Source organism: Brachyhypopomus gauderio, unplaced genomic scaffold, assembly GCF_052324685.1.
Source record: "Brachyhypopomus gauderio isolate BG-103 unplaced genomic scaffold, BGAUD_0.2 sc86, whole genome shotgun sequence".
In the NCBI taxonomy this organism is placed as follows: Eukaryota; Metazoa; Chordata; class Actinopteri; order Gymnotiformes; family Hypopomidae; genus Brachyhypopomus; species Brachyhypopomus gauderio.
The window spans coordinates 238,045-254,134 of record NW_027506907.1 but is presented as its reverse complement, the minus strand read 5'-3'; the positions used below and the strand labels follow the sequence as shown (position 1 = coordinate 254,134).

The window sequence follows — 16,090 nt, the reverse complement described above, 5'->3', positions numbered from 1 at the left end:
CAAACAGACGCCACATAATACATCCAGTTTCCCACAATCCTCTTCTTCCCGCTAACTGGGAAGTAATAGTTTTACAGTCTCGCTAGCACCATGAAGGCGGCTTGGGGAGCGCCGTTTAATGAACTGCAATATTATTATTTGCAATAAGAAAATCAAACCCACAAGTCTATGAAACTGGGCACAGTACTTAAATAGAATTTTGGGTGAGACCTTTTTCGTTTAGTGAACTAGTGTAAGGTTCATTCAGCGGGGCTCTAGCTATTAGCCTAGTTAGCTAGGCCGTGAACTGTTAGCTAACACAGCTAGGCTGGTTATCACTTAGGCCTAACTAATGGAGCAAGATGAAGCCTTTAATGAATATTGTTCCTAACATATTTTCTTGTTCGAACACTTGTTCTTCTAGCTACATGTCTAATTCCACACACGACGTTTGTTTACAGTGTAACTAGTGCTGTTTAGCCAGAATGAATTCATGTTTCTGTAAGTTCCAGGTCGCTGTAAACACTGCGGCTTATATTAGTGTGTTTTTCTTTATCGGTGTTGACGTACAGCATGAACCCGTCTGTCTACACGTTACTAACGAGCGTTAATTGTCCCGTAAGTAATAAGTCACGTGTTTTAAAGCCCTGCAGAATGTCCAAGATCAGGCGGAAGGTAACAGTGGAGAATACGAAGACCATATCGGACAGCAGCACCACCACCACCACCACTCCATCCCGCCGGCCAAGCGTTTTTGAGAGACTCGGACCCAGCACGGGGAGTAATGTTCCCGAGGTGGGAACAACCTCACTATACACAGATACATCGCCACAGATGCTGAACTGTAGTGACCAGGAGGCCAAATGAACCCTTTGCTTGTTTTCTTTCCGTTAGACCCACTGTAGAAATTGGTTAAAAACAGGAAATTGCAGTTACGGCAACACTTGTCGCTACACACATGGAACTCCGTCAAGAGGCAAAGGTTTTTCTGGGACGTTCAGCAGGTGAGTCTGCAGTTTTGATAAATGCGAACTTAATGATGTAATTCCCGCTGAGACTTAAGTTGCGGTTGTGTGTGTGTGTGTGTATGTGTGCAGGTCTGCGGAGAGGCCCACTGGGGATCTCCGCGAGAGGATGAAGAATAAGAGACAGGATGTAGATGCAGACACTCAGAAAAGAGAGCCAGACGAACCGACTTCACCAGCAGCTAGAGTAAGGCCAATCATCTTTTGTTATTCTGAATGTTTTCTTCTTTGCGCAGGTTTTAAAGTTTGTGTGTGTGTGTGTGTGTGTGTGTGTGTGTAGCAGAGAGATTCATCCCGAGGCAGACACAGAGAGAAAGAGGACATAAAGATCACTAAAGAGCGAACTCCAGCCAGCGAAGACGAAACAGTAGAGTGGGAGCCCACTCGTGAAGGTCTAGCACCTCCACCATCGACCACCTACCGCTCCACCACCAACCAAGCACAGCGCCACCCACCATCAACCACCACACTGCACAACCCGCCATCAACCACCAACCAGCCACGTAACCTGTGATCATCCCGTCCTCTCTTCCAGACTCTGATAACGGCGATTACGACTACGAATTATCCCTAGAGATGAAGAGGCAGAAGATCCAGCATGAGCTGATGAAGCTGGAGCAGGAGAACATGGAGAAACGGGACGACGTCGTCACCAAGAAAGAGGTTGAACACCCAGAATGCAGAGACGCTACCCCCAATACAAACGAATGCACAGTTTGATCCGAACGACCTTGTTGACGTGAATAGGTCGGTTCAATGAGTCATAACTAACTGTGCTTATTCTTGGAACAGGAATCGGTGGTCAAGACCCGGACCAGCAACACTTCCAAAGATAGAGTATGTCTGTTTATTCAGTAGCTATTGCTCATAATCCCACTGGGTTTTGCAAATGCTTGGCTGGACTAGATTGGATTGAAACTGTAGGAAAGCCACTGAATCTGACCAGGACTGAAGAATGATGATTATCAAGCCACAGCACAGACTTTGTCAAACCAAGCATGGAACATTAATGTGTGTGTTGTTCTTTCCTGGATACCGAGGAAATAAACAAAATAATTATCATTGTAGACGGTTACATAGCTCATGCTTAAATTACATTGATGTTACAATATTTTAAATACTTGCCAGTGAGTATTAAGTAGACACGAAGTGATGTTTGTGTCAATGCTTCATACTGTAAGCATCATTAGGTGTTATGTTATTGAGTAGTGTGTGTGTGTTTTAGGGGTCCCCAGAACGCTCGAGCTCCAAAGGCTCGCCTTCATCCCGCAAATCGGGCACCTCCCCCAAGCGCAAAGGTGTCGGGAAGGCCGTCGGCTCCAGCAAGAAGGAGAAGAAGACCACGTCCTCCGTCCTGTCGTCCCCCGTCACGGAGCAGTGCAGGCCGGATGAGGCCGAGTGCAGGTGAAGGAGCACTGGTTCAGGGTCAGCTCTCACTCTGCTCCATGTGAGCAAGATTGGAGTAGGAAGGGCATACTCTGATCCTAGATCAGTTGTGTGTGTTTGATTGGTGAGAAGCATGATTGGGAATGTTTGTGCCAAACTACATTTCAGTGAGTGTCGGTATGTGTTATGTAGCAAACGCAGACTGATGTTAAGACTGTGAAGATTAGACCCCATAGACGGGGAAACCCCACATTTCACCTGCAGTATTCTCAAGAACCCCGAATGACCTTCTCAACGTCCTTCCATCAGGTCGTCTAAGAGCGGGCACGGCAAAAAGAAGGGGCCCCGCACACCCAGCCCGCCACCCCCCGTCCCCCTGGACCTGCCTGTAGGGGGCAAGAAGCACAAGGGCAAACACAAGAACAAGGAGAAGAGTGAAGACAAGGTGCGGGAGGCCAAGGAGAGGGGCAGGGACCCTGAGAAGCACAAGGAGAAGAAGGAGAAACGCAGGTGTGTGTGTGTGTGTGTGTGTGGGGGGAGGGGCGCTCTGTGGAGGGGAGGTCTGCTGGTGGGGGTATGGTTCCATGACTGGTTCGACTGGTTGATACGCTAACGTGTAACCCCGCTGAGGTTGATGTTGACTGGTGTGCCGTTCCAGGGACCGTTCCGACAGTTCCCACAAAGCTAAGCGTTCGGTAACGTCAGAGGAACGTTCTGGCAGTGTGTCGCCACCTTCCAGGGGGGCGTCACCCCCAGCGCGGAGGAAGTCCCCGTCCCCTAAACCGAGCGGCCAGAAACAGAGCTCACCCCAGAGGTGAGCGCTCGTACTCCCCTAAACCTGTAGACACTCAACCTGATTGTACCAAGTTGTTTTTACTATACCCGTTTGTACTAAGCTTAACGCTACATGAAAAATAATCATGTTGAGTGTCCATGTTGTTTTTAAGTGTATTGGGGTTTTGTTTTTGTTCACGCTCAGGTCCCGTACCCCGCTGCGTCACCACCGTAGCCCCTCCCCAGTGTCCCGCTCCCACCCATCTCCCTCCTCCCATTCTGGCTCCTCCCACCAACGCCTCTCCCCTTCCCCCCGTCGCCGTCGCTCCGCCTCTCCGTCCTTCCAGCGTGACCACCTTCCTCCCTCCTCTTCCCCACCTCTGGCTTCCCAAACCTCACGACGTTCACGCACGCGCTCGCCCCCCACCCCACACAGGGAGGCGTCGCCCGCCCGCGGAAGACCTAGCCCAGCCTCCCGCCACCACTCGCAGGGCCGGGAGAGGGGGCGGAGCGAAAGGGAGAGGAGCCCCGCCCAGGACAGACGTCACGAACGCAGAGACGGTAGGAAGTTGTTGCGTGTTGAAGTACTGAAGTGAACGTTTACGTCTCGGTGTGACTCTGGTATTGGTAGCGACGTCCTGACTGGTTTCCTAGATTCAGGATAGTTACGCAACGTCCTAGACGTAAACACGGAAGGATGAGTGTTTAACGTTTGAGTAAGTTAGTTGCATTCAGTGATGAGTGTGTGCCATGTGGGTTGTGGTGTTGGTTTGCTGCGTCCAGAGAGCCGTGGCAAGCGTGACAAAGATGGCGGCCGTGACGATCGTGGCTACGACGCTGACTCTGTGCGGGACGAGCGTGACACGCGGGACAGCCGGGACCGGGAGCGACGCGCAGACCGCAATCGGCGAGACGCCCGCGACGACCGGCAGCACCGTGCCAACGGCGACAACAAGGACCAACGGGACACCCGCGCGGCTGAGTCCAGGGACCGCTCTGGACGGGACTCGCTTGAACGGCGGGACAGGGAGAGAGAGCGGGAGAGAGAGAGGGAGAGGAGCGACGCCCACAGGAAAGAGGACACGTCCGCGCAGGAAGACAGGAGTTACGGGAGAGGACACGGCAGAGAAGAGGGGCGGAGCGAGGGGCGGGCAGACGGCAGGAACGAATCACGGGCCGAGAGGACCGGCAGGGGAAGGGGCCGCGTGTCGGACGTCGTTGACAAAGGTGAGGAAGTAACGTGGGAAGCATGGGTGAACGTCACCTCCGCACGTAGGCTGAGCTCTGCAGGGAGGATCTGTGGGAAGTGCGTGAGCGTGAGCTGCACTGTCCTGTCTGCTGTCCAGGCTCGTCCCGAGGGTCCCGCGCCTCGCAGGCTGAGAGTGGCAGCAGCGGCGGCCATGACAGCTGGGAGTCCCGCAGCTGTGCCCTGAGAGAGAGGAGCTCAGAGAGAACCACAGAGAGAACCACAGAGAGAACCACAGAGAGAACCACAGAGAGGGGGGCGGAGCGTGAGCGCTATGACAACGACAGGCAGGCCAGGGACGCATCCTACGACCGTCGTGGGAATCATGCCGACCGAGATCGCCGTGACAACAGAGACAGAGGTTTGGGATTACGCCTTGTATGTTCAGTAATAGTATAGAAAACTATGACATTTCCAGAGAAACAGGATGTTTTGGGGGATGAATCATCTAAAATAAATCGGCAAAAAGTGATATTGTTGAGCTTTATCAAAACTCAGGCATGAAAATCTGTCACCTTATTCGCCGTTTTGAAGTTGTAAAGGGTGACCTACGCGAATCGTGTACATCCGAGGACTTTTTTTTGGGGGTGGGTCGGGAGATTTTATATATATATATATATATATATATATATATATATATATATATATATATATATATAAATATATATATATATATAAATATATATATTAGTTATCATATTGACTTAATAAGCAAACAGAGCACTTCCGAAATCAGCAATTTCAATGACACAGTGGCCAGCAATTTCTGCCCAAAACTAGGGCTGCCACAAACGATTATTTTAATAGTCGACTAATCACCGATTAATTTTTACGATTAGTCGACTAGTCGGATTGTACGTTAATTGAATATAAAACATACACTAGAATGCAACTGCTATTATATAACCATCATTAGATTTCAGCTATAACTAAAAATAAAAACAATTAAGATCATAGTTCATTAAACCTTTAATGAAATATGCAGCTTGTTGCAACAAACAATTATTAAAATAAGGATAAGGCACTGCCTTAAAAAACACAAAAATAAATAGGCCTACATTAATAAAGAATTTTTTTTAGGTTTTTCTTTCTTTCATTAGTCTCTGGCATCAAACTTCGTTACATTTAAATCAAATTAGGTAGGGACCTGAAACTAAGGAGTTATTCACAAAAATAAAGTTTTGGTCTCACTGACGTTACAGAAAATACACGAATGCGTGCTAAGGTTAATGAAACAAATCGCCATCACTAATGTTAACTTTTACAGTTACGATAAGCAGGGTTGCCAACTCTCACGCATTGAGAGTGAGACACACGCATTTGACCGTCTTCACACGCTCACACACCCGATTTCTCACGCCGAAAAAAAATCTAGTTTACAGGCCTGATAGTTTTCAGGCGCCACGCCGGAATTCCGGCGTACCGACATGTCCGCGAGAAAAAAATTGAGGGGGGGAAAAATCCGTCAAATCATAATGATAAACCACACGCGCGCGCATGCTATCTGTTTTGAGGACGAAATATGATCCTTACGAGGTTCCCAAGTTACGATTTTTCGTGGTTACAACACATCTCCCATTTACTGTATAAAGCCTTGTTTGGACCTAAATGGTTCTGCGTCGTAAACGGAACTTGGTGTTTGGTGTGCGTGGCGTCAGGATTAGTTAAACGCAGCTATAAATAAAGGTATTTGCCAAAAGGCTAGCTTTAGGATAGGATAACTGCGTATAGTACGTTATTTACGTACATACATGTACGTATGTTCCGATTTACACCGAAAATCGATTTACGACGGATCAACGTCGTAACCCGGGGACCGCCTGTATTTCAGACATCGGAAGAGCTTCAGAGGTAGATGCAAGATAACTTCAGTATTTTATCTTTATTCTGATTAAGTTAAAATTTTATCAGAAATATAAGTGTTTTTTTTGAGCCGGTACAGGTGGTCAGACGATCTAGTTCATCCTGGCCGCCTTACGGCGTAAGTTGTAATACATGAACAAAAGCACAAAATGTATGTCCTAATAAACCAACACAAAATATTTATTAAATTTATTAAATTTTATATATAAAAAACTAACTATAATCATAATACTTGTAATTCTTTTAAACTTTATTTGCATAATTTCTTTGAGTTGTCTGGTATCCTATAATTTACTAACAGTAATGAATAAATAATTAATTATGCCTGTTTTTAACATATTGTGTCTAATCTAAATCTTTAGGTTACAGCATTTTCTCAGAATATTAATAGAAATTAGTTTTTTTTCACTATAATGATTACCTGACTTATTTATTATTAATTAATTTAAAGATTAATTATAAAATATTCTAAATATGGTACACTAACATTCCCCCCCCCGCTCAGAAAAAGTTCAGGCTCAGGAGTTTTTCCCACTATCACCCCTGAGTTTATTTACCTCTGATCCACATCTATGATTCAATGAGTTACTAGTTCGCTCTGGCGACAACCACTGGCAATCGATCGCGATATAATACGTGATCTTGAAAAGGTGGCAACCCTGCGATAAGTAAGTACTAAGTTAACGCTCTGTTTATGGTAACTTTAGCAGCTAACTAGCAATTTAGATTACAGGGATGACGGTCCCTATTCATCATTGTTGTCACAATTAGCCACAACATGCTTCAGGTACGTGGTTGTACATCGCGGTTGTGCTGCCGTGGAAGGCAAGTTCTGCCTTGCAGATATTGCACGCGTTTCGGAACCCGACTACGGAAAATGATCCCGCACTTTTGAGTTCCGTAGCCGGGTAGTCACGATACCAGAACCTGTCTGTATAACGTCCTGGGATGTCGTCAACTGTCTACCCCGGTTTCCACTACTGCGCATGTGCGTCAAGGACAGAAACGCAGACGCAGCAGTGGAAACTGTCGCAGCAGTTTGGAGAGAAAAAAAAACGACGCATCGACTAATAAATTAGTCGTCGACTATTTTAGTAGTCGACATAGTCGTGACTAGTCGACTAATCATGGCAGCCCTACCCAGAACCATCATAGAGGTCAAATTGCGTTCAATCATACGAACGTTCTTCATTCATGTTATTCTTTTACTGCTAAGCAGGACGAGAAGCAGGACCTAGTGCTATCTACGCCGGGGACAGGACAGAAGAGCGTACATTTACCACTACATTTACCAGATCGTACATTTACCACTACGTTTACCAGATCGTACATTTACCACTACGTTTACCAGGTCGTACATTTCCCAGTGGATTTAATTGGGTGATTAATGGTTTCAATCGTTTTCATATTTTGTGGTAAAACAAAGTCACTGCCGTTCGCTACAGCGTTGAACACTGTCAGAGCTAGCCACAAGCTCTTGTAATAAATAGGTAGATAGATAGGCCTGTTAAGTTCGCGTCAACCCTGTGTAGTTAACTTTTTTTTTTTTCTAGTGTGTCTGTAGTTGTAACTGGTGAATCCAGGGACGTGTGAAGATAACATTCGCACCAGGGCTGAAAAGGTTGAAGTTGTAAACTCTTGTCATTTGATAGCTTACACTGTGCTTTAGCCTTTTGTGACCAAATAAAAACACGTGAACCCTGGTATTTTTTACACTCATTTTCGTCGCTGATGTTATTTATTGGTTCATTAAGAGGTAATGGTTTTGACTGAGCCATTCTCACCTTTTTAACCCCTGACACATTTTCATGCCTGAAAACTAGAGCTGCTTTTAAAGCATGAAATGTTTAATTGTGATAGTTATATTTAATATAGGTGTAAAACAGATTCCCCTTTTTTGTGTGTGATTAGCAGATCAGAGAGCGCCCTCACCTGGCCGCCACCAGAGCCGCAGCGAGGAAGCGGAGCGCGAGGAGAGGAGAGACGAGCGGAGGAGCGAGCGGGGAGAGGAGAGACGAGACGGTCGCGAGCGCGACAGAGACCGAGATAGGGAGAGAGAGAAGGAGAGAGAGGCAGAGAGGGAGCGGGCCAGGGAGAGGGAGCGCGACAGAGAGCGGGAGAGGGAGGAGCGCGAGAGGGAGAGGGAGCGGGAAGAGCGCGAGAGGGAGCGCGAGCGAGAGAGAGAGGAGCGCGAGAGGGAGCGAGAGAGGGAGCGCGAACGAGAGAGGAAGGAGAGGGAGCGCGAGAGAGAGCAGAGGGAGAGGGAGAGGCAGAGAGAATGGGATGAGAGGGAAAAGAGCAGGGAAGAGCGCAGAGAGAAGAGGGAGGAGCCGCGAGAGGAACGCCAGACCCGAGACGCTCGAGACGACAGAAAGAACAGGCGAGTACCTTTACAGCGAGCCTTCATCCTCACCTCAACATACTAGCACGCCTAAGAATGGATGTAAAGGCAGGAAAACCCACCTGTTAGCATGAGTTTACCATAACCAGTGTTGGGAACGTTACTTTAAAAAAGTAATTAGTTATAGTTACTCACTACTTGTTCAAAAAAGTAACTGAGTTAGTAACTGAATTACTCTATAATAAAAGTAACTCGTTACCATGGAAAGTAACTATTTGCGTTACAGTTAAAAAAAAGTTATATGCCAATTGTTTTTTTTTTTTTAAGCAGTTTTCACAGTCAGTTGAAATGAGTAGATCAGAAAATTGTTTAACTTTTGATATTTATTGCACATCCACAGACCAGTGCAGGATAAAATCGTTAAAAAATCCCAAATCTTTGGAAAAAAAAAAAGCAAAAGTAAACTGTTACACTATATAAAGTGCATTTACATCTATCAAATTAAATTAAATTCTCTCAACCTGAGACAACTGGTTTGTTTACAACAGAAGTAAACTTAACAATAAAACCTCTATTCTTAATTAAATAAATCAAATACCCAGTCTGGTACACATTCAGCAACTTCAAGTATTTTCTTAAATAATGTTTATATCGCCTTGAAAATTCTAGTTTTCTTCGGCTTGCACCTGACGCCATTTCGGCCTCTTCTCCGTTTATGTCGTGTCACTCGCGTGCTTCGGCGCGTGTGTAAAAACACTGGCTCTGATTGGCTATCATAACGCTGCCTTAGCCAATCGCTTACTGACTTGTTAAGTTTAAACAGGTGTTACACAGAGAACTGTGACCTATCGGGATCTGTTACTCCTCACTAGCCTGGGCAGCGGTCCGCTTGCATTAGTATATCAATATATAGTAACGCACCGCTTTTAATGACCAGTAACGTAAACGGCGTTGTAACGACAGGAAAAGTAACTAATTATATTATCCCGTTACTGACAAAATGACGACGTTACCTAACGCCGTTATTTTTAACGGCGTTATTCGCAACACTGACCATAACGCTAATCACCAGCAGTTCTTGCGTTAATTATCCTTAAGAAACGTGGCCTTTGTTTTGGGGTTTTTCTCCCACTACCGTTACCTGTAAGATCTCATTCGAGCTGCTAGGTCTTGTTTTGGTCAACCTCTTCCTTCATTGATTATTCAATGGCAGTGTGATGCAGAGGTTCGCTTATTGTCACAGTAACGCTCTGCATTTCTCCGTTAGCGGACGCAAGAGGCCTCGTCCCGAGAACACTCCCAGTCCTCGGCCGTCTCCGAAGAAAGCGCGGGAGGCCAGCTCTGCAGACAGCGACGGCTACAACAGCGCCGAGGAGAAAGGTAGCTTAGCTTTAGTGTCTTAGCACCATCTCTGTTTGGGTTAGAGTTCCATAGAGTGCCATTAGCACAACGTGAAAACTTTTTTTTTTTTTTTTCCCCCACAGGCGATAAACACAGACTCCTGAGTCAGGTGGTCCGCCCTCAGGACCCAAGCCGCTCCCCGCCGCGCGTGGTCTCTGAGGATAAACCCGCCCGCTGGAGAGAGGACGACCGTCGTAACGACAAGAAGGACGGGCGAGGCGGGCGGCACGAGGAGGCGGAGCCTCGCGGCGAGCGAGGAGTAGGCCGAGGAACAGAGCGCAGAGTGGAGCTCGTCCCGGAGAGTTCGGTCGGCATAACGGCTGCCGAGTCCCGCAGGGGCAAAGAGCAGAAGGATGCAAAGAGCATCACCCCGCCTCCCGCCGTCATCACCGCCACCCCCGAGGGGCGGGACCCTGCCTCGGCTGTGCACGAAGAGGGCAAGAAGAAGACCAAGTCCCAGAAGAAGAATCAAAAGAAGAACCGTAAGGAAGAGGAGGGAGGGGCGGGAGCCGCGGAACGTTTTAACCCCGAACCGCCGCCTTCCTCCGCGTCTTCCTCCGCCCCCGCCTGCGATGCGCCCCGTCCCCTCCTCTCCCCCCGCAAGCTGGGCAAGAAGAAGGTGCTGGACCGGAAGCGGAAGCGCTCGCACGGCGCAGAATCGGACGGGTCGGAGAACGAGCAGGTCGTGGCCCCGCACCCCGTGGGCAAGAGGCGGCGCGGCCCCCGCACACCCCCGCCCATCAACAAGGAGGACCTGCCCTCCCAGCGGGCCCTGGCGGCCGCCACCCACGCCCCGCCCCCGCCCCTCAAAATGGACGCCAACTTCAGCGACTGGTCCGACGAGGACGTCCCGGAGCGCGTGGGCGCGGTCACGGCCGTGTCTGCTCCGCTCCTGCCCGAGCGCCCGCCCGAGCGCCTGCTCCCCGCCTCCCCCAGGCGGGGCCTGCGGGGGCGAAACCCGCCCATCGCCCCACTGCTGCCGGACCCGCCCATGCTGATGCAGGCCCTGCCTCTGCAGCCGCTCCTGCCCCAGCACATGCTGCGCAAACCGCCGCAGGCCGACGCCCACCAGCACCCGCTGCTGCAACAGCGGGGCGGCAACCTGCCCGGCAACCAGAGCCGCGCAGTGGCGGTGGCTCCACCCCGCAGGATGCGCTCGCCCTCCAACGACTCGGCCCACCGCGCCGACGACGGCCAGCAGGGGGCGCGCTCACGACGCGGACGCATGCAGGGGGCCAACTCACGCGACAGGGAGAGGGCGGCGGCCGTGGCGGCTAACGAGATGATGGGGGGCGAGAGGAAGTCCAGGATGGACCAGCTCAGGAGGGGGGAGCCCAGTCGCAGCACCTCCTCTGGTGAGAGAGCGCAACTGTGCCTAAGAGTCAAATCTGCCTTGAGCCGTTCCACCTTAATTTTTGTTGTGGTGTAAATTTAGTGTTTACGGTTTATGAGATGTTGTTTATTTGAATAGTTTTGTGTTTGTCAGACCGACAGGACTCGCGCAGCCACAGCTCACGACGGAGTTCGCCCGAGTCGGAGCGGCAGGGCCGTTCTCGCGCCGGCTCGTACGACAGCCGCGAGCGCGACCAGTTTGAGCGAGACAGGAAGGACCACCGGCAGCCGCAGAACCCGCCCACACAGCCGCCGCAGCCACGCGAGTGGGAGCCGGAGCCGCGCGAGTGGGGCCCGCGGGGCCGCGAGCCCCTCCTCCGTGGCAACCGAGAGCCAATCAGAGAGCGGGACCTGCGCGAGATGCGCGAGAGGGAGCGGCTGCTGCCCGAGGGGCCGCTCTCGCACGACCGCCTTGAGCGAGACCGCGGGGAGAGGGAGCGGGAAAGGGACAGGGCAGAACGCGAACGCATGCTGCCGTTTGACCTCCCGCCACTAGGGGAGCCCAAGAGCAGAGTGGAGATGAGGATGGAGCGGCCAGACTATGAACCTCTGCTGCCCAGAGAAGCCCTCATGGACTCGGACAAGCCCAGCAGTACAGACGAGCCACACGCGCAGGCTGAGCCCTGCCAGACAGAGAAGATGGACAGTCTCGATGGTGAGAAGTGTCGATTTATATGAGATGTGAAAAACAATGTTTCAGAAAAGTAGGAAAGCTTGAATTCCTAAAACAGAGCCCTCATTAAGCCTAATGTGGCTTATCTTAACACAATCACTATATTTTAAATTGTCGTTATGTCTCTTGAGGCTTTTTAACTGACTTGGGCCTTCAGACCTCTTTAACTGATGTCTCTTCTTAATTGCTTACTTTCCATTTCAATTTAAATGTAAATGTTTTAAATAAAGTTCACTGGCAATTATCAGCTTATGTTAAAACATGTAAATGAAATAAAATAATTACAGATAATTAAAGACCTAGTTCTTAAGCAGCTTTTGTTAATTTACATAAAAATGATTGGTCAGAAAGAAGTAACGCACACTGGTCCGCGCCACTCGTACAGAGTGGGGTTTTAGTGGCCATCTGTGACCGTGTGTGTTTTATGCCCTTCATCAGAAGAGGATGATGGGAAGGGCGAGGACGCCCACTCTGTGGCCTCGGCTGGCGAGGAGTACGAGCCAATCAGCGACGACGAGCTAGACGAGATTCTGGCCGACAGTCAGAAGAGGGAGGAGCAGCAGGAGGAGGAGCGGGTCCCCGGTACGTGAGTTTTACTGGACCACTCTTAAACACACTCCATGCCCGTGACAAAAAAACAACACTTAAATGAAATCTGGCGAATGTGGCAAGGAGCCGTAACTCTTGCATCACTGCATGCCTCTCCACCACCACCCGCTGTTAGTTTCACCACTACAACAGAAAACACCACCGTTCCCCACCACATGGCAGGTAGAGAGATGGTTGCAATGCATTGCAGGGCCCCTGGACGTGATCGACGTGGACTGGTCCAGCCTGATGCCCAAGCAGAAGCAGGAGCCGCGGGCCCCGGGGGCTGCGCTCCTCAGGTTCACGCCCGGGGCCATGCTCCTCCGGATGGGCGTGTCCCGTCGGCTGGCAGGACCCCACCTCCTCACCCGTGTGAAAGACGCCTGCGCTAAAGAGCTGGACGATGCGAAAGGTGAGGTGATGCCAAGGGCTGTGAAGGTTCAGGTTCATCATTTTAATGACATCGTAGAGGTCGGAATGGCACTTATGGTCATCTAAAATATACAGTGCTTTGGGGAAACTACGCTCTGGTCTAGAAACAATGCTGTTTTCAAAGAAGCAACGTGTAGATATGGCCCTCACCCACGGAGGGCCATATGTAACTTATAAATATAACTACTCCTTAACGTTAAATACCTCTGAATTTATTACCTAAATATATATTTGCGTAAAAAAAAAATTCTTGTTGCTGTTAATATAACATAAATCCTTTAAATTTGTTAGGTTATGAAACCCACATTACTCCATCAATCAACAATCAAACTATCCAAGTGAATAAAGAAAAATTGATCAAATATATCACATTTACTTTGCAAACCCTACTGGCCTAAGCGCATACATTGCAGATACAAGGAGAGAGGCAGTAACAGTTCCCTGAAACTGTATATACTTTTATTGTTTAGATTTATGCCACAATGAACAGAGATACGTTTATTAGGTCTTATTTGCTTATGCGTCATGGGGACATTGTAGCTTCCCTTGCACAGCGGGGAATCACAATCAGTAAACGGCATCTGAAGCGAATTCTAAGTCTTTTAATGAACTTATGACAAATTTTAATGTTGCTTTGTGTTTCAGGTTTGAAAAGTACTCGCGACGCATCAAGTATAAAGCCTGGTTTATAACATAGCTAACATAGAGGAAGTTATTGACTTTGTTGACCAGCTTCAAGGTTCTGGAAGACTTAATGGCATATCGTCTTGGTAGAGATCACTGACTCTTAAGCCTGGTTTATATTGACACGTCGCGAGCGGCGCGAGGGTCCGCGCGCTGTCGATTCGAGGTCGTGCACCTCTCGAATTTTGTAACTTCGCACGCGCCGCGCCTCAGCGCGATGAACAAAGTCATGTTTGTAGGGTTCATACACCTTTATAAGATGGAATTCAAGCACTTGTACGTCACTTTCAAGGTCCAGTTCAATATTTCCCAGCACGTTAAACTTAATTAAGTTAAACATTTATACATATACTCGAAATGATTCGAAATAATTCGCTTTTAATCACATTATTTAATGGTTGTTTATTTTTAAAACGCCCAATCTGAACATCTTCACGTTCTCTCATGTTTCCTCCTGCAATTACAAGAGGCTCGTATTTGTTAACGTAATACAAGATAACTGTTCAGTTAGACAGATATTTGTTGTGAAACGAAGTAGTTACAATTTCAAGCATTTTAAAGTACTTTTCAAACCTGAAACACAAAGCAACATTAAAATTCGTCATAAATGTTCATTAAAAGGCTTAGAATTCACTTCAGATGCCGTTTACTGATTGTGATTCCCGGCTGTGCAAGGGAAGCTACAATGTCCTCATGACGCATAAGCAAATAAGACCTAATAAACGTATCTCTGTTCATTGTGGCATAAATCTAAACAATCAAAGTATATACAGTTTCAGGGAACTGTTACTGCCTCTCTCCTTGTATCTGCAATGTATGCGCTTAGGCCAGTAGGGTTTGCAAATGAATGAATGAAAACGTGTGCACGATTAAAATAAAATGTGCGCACGAATTGTTAATCGTGCGAACGAATTGTTAATCGTGTGAACGAATTAATAAATCGTGAGCACAAATTACAGAAAACATGCGCTCGAATGGTAAAACGTTCCCTCGTTTTAATTTTTATTTTTTACCCATGTCCCCTCCCGGGCTCCGTATTTTTGCTCACTTTTACTTTACTTTTTTTTTTTTGGACAATTTGGCTTTTTAAGCTCTCGCGGGCCACATAAAATGACGCGGCGGGACACATTTGGCCCGCGGGCCTTGAGTTTGACACCTGTGGTGCAGATAAAAGTTCAGCACTACATGATGGCAGACAGAACTAACCACACCCCCCCCTGCCTGTGCTCCTCAGACGTGGAGAAGCTGTTCGAGCATGACCTGGGGGCGCTGAACATGGCGGCGCTGAACAGGAAGGCGGAGAGGGTGAACCTCCTCAGGACGCTGGGCCCCAACTGCAAGGCGCTGTGTGCCCGGCGCGACATCGCCATCCGCAGACAGCTGCTCAAAAACGACAAGGTAACCACCCACAGCAGGAACAGGACGCCAGACGTTAGGGTGGAGGGTCTCACTCCACCTCCATTACTGTATGGAGTACAGTGAGAGATGACGGAACTGCAACGAGAGGTACATTATTACTGTGTGTGTGTGTGTGTGTGTGTGTGTGTGTGTGTGTGTGTGTGTGTGTGTGTAGGGGACAACCAAGCAGATGTACACTAGTGCTCCAGTGGTGGATCCGGAGCTCCTGCATCTCAGCTTGAGGCTTTTTAAAAAGAAAACGGCCGCCGGGCAGGACAAGGCTGACCCGGGACCAGTGGCTGGCACGGCGCCAGAGGTGTGCGTCTCCTGAGACGCCCTGAGCGAGTGAGAAAACTGATGTAGGATCAGACTTGGTCGCCTTTTGCCCATAACCGCCGTCTTCTATTTCAAAACACTGAAACTGTAAGTCAGTGCTAATGGAGGATTGCGTCCACAAGGCTTGGGAGGGTCCAGCACCATTGAGACTGGAGAAACGCGAGCTCATGAAGACGCTGTCTGAGTCATGGTGCCTGGTAAACTCTGTGTTCCGAGTATGTTGCGAAGATCACGTGGCGTGCTTTCATTTGCCGTTAACTGTTTTAGAGAATCTTTTTGTAATGTGAGCTGTCATTTGTACTGAGGTTGCTTTATGTTTAATGGGTAGACTGTGCATTGCCTAACAGATGTGTGTATTAAAATGATCTGTCCTTCAAGCTGTGTCATCTTTCGATGGTTGCTACTGCTCAGTAAATTTGTCAAGCCTTCGCACTTTAATGTGGGTTTTATTTTACTTTGATGGTAAGTTCGTTCAATAGGGGCAAGTCAAACTTCAGGTTTTCATTCTAAATGTATAGAGATGTGAATGTATATATAAAAATCAAGCACTGAATCAGTCCATTTACTTTTTA

General features: G+C 48.4%; 1 protein-coding gene across 2 annotated transcripts; it reads left to right on the top strand.

Annotated features, from left to right (window-relative positions):
- Positions 1-49: 49 nt before the first annotated feature.
- zc3h13 (zinc finger CCCH-type containing 13) lies at positions 50-15,895 on the top strand. Of its 2 annotated transcripts, none has more exons than XM_076991787.1 (21): positions 50-203; positions 625-774; positions 874-983; positions 1,077-1,191; positions 1,285-1,396; positions 1,540-1,667; positions 1,797-1,841; positions 2,230-2,408; positions 2,700-2,900; positions 3,049-3,204; positions 3,370-3,725; positions 3,948-4,391; positions 4,511-4,771; positions 8,188-8,653; positions 9,882-9,994; positions 10,099-11,370; positions 11,502-12,062; positions 12,519-12,662; positions 12,880-13,080; positions 15,019-15,182; positions 15,358-15,895. In XM_076991787.1, exons 2-21 carry the CDS (start codon positions 634-636, stop codon positions 15,511-15,513), a joined length of 5,325 nt encoding a protein of 1,774 aa, XP_076847902.1. In that variant the 5' UTR covers positions 50-203; positions 625-633; the 3' UTR covers positions 15,514-15,895. The 2 variants fall into 2 exon arrangements, with proteins under 2 accessions (XP_076847902.1, XP_076847901.1); XM_076991786.1 differs by having other exon boundaries at positions 8,185-8,653.
- The last annotated feature ends 195 nt before the right edge of the window (positions 15,896-16,090 follow it).

Excerpts from the sequence above, each read along its gene's own strand:
- zc3h13 (XM_076991786.1), top strand. The coding sequence starts at position 634 with ATGTCCAAGATCAGGCGGAAGGTAACAGTGGAGAATACGAAGACCATA. Across the intron at positions 1,668-1,796 it reads ACGTCGTCACCAAGAAAGAG|GAATCGGTGGTCAAGACCCG; the intron begins GTTGAACACCCA and ends TTCTTGGAACAG. Across the intron at positions 9,995-10,098 it reads CAACAGCGCCGAGGAGAAAG|GCGATAAACACAGACTCCTG; the intron begins GTAGCTTAGCTT and ends TTTCCCCCACAG.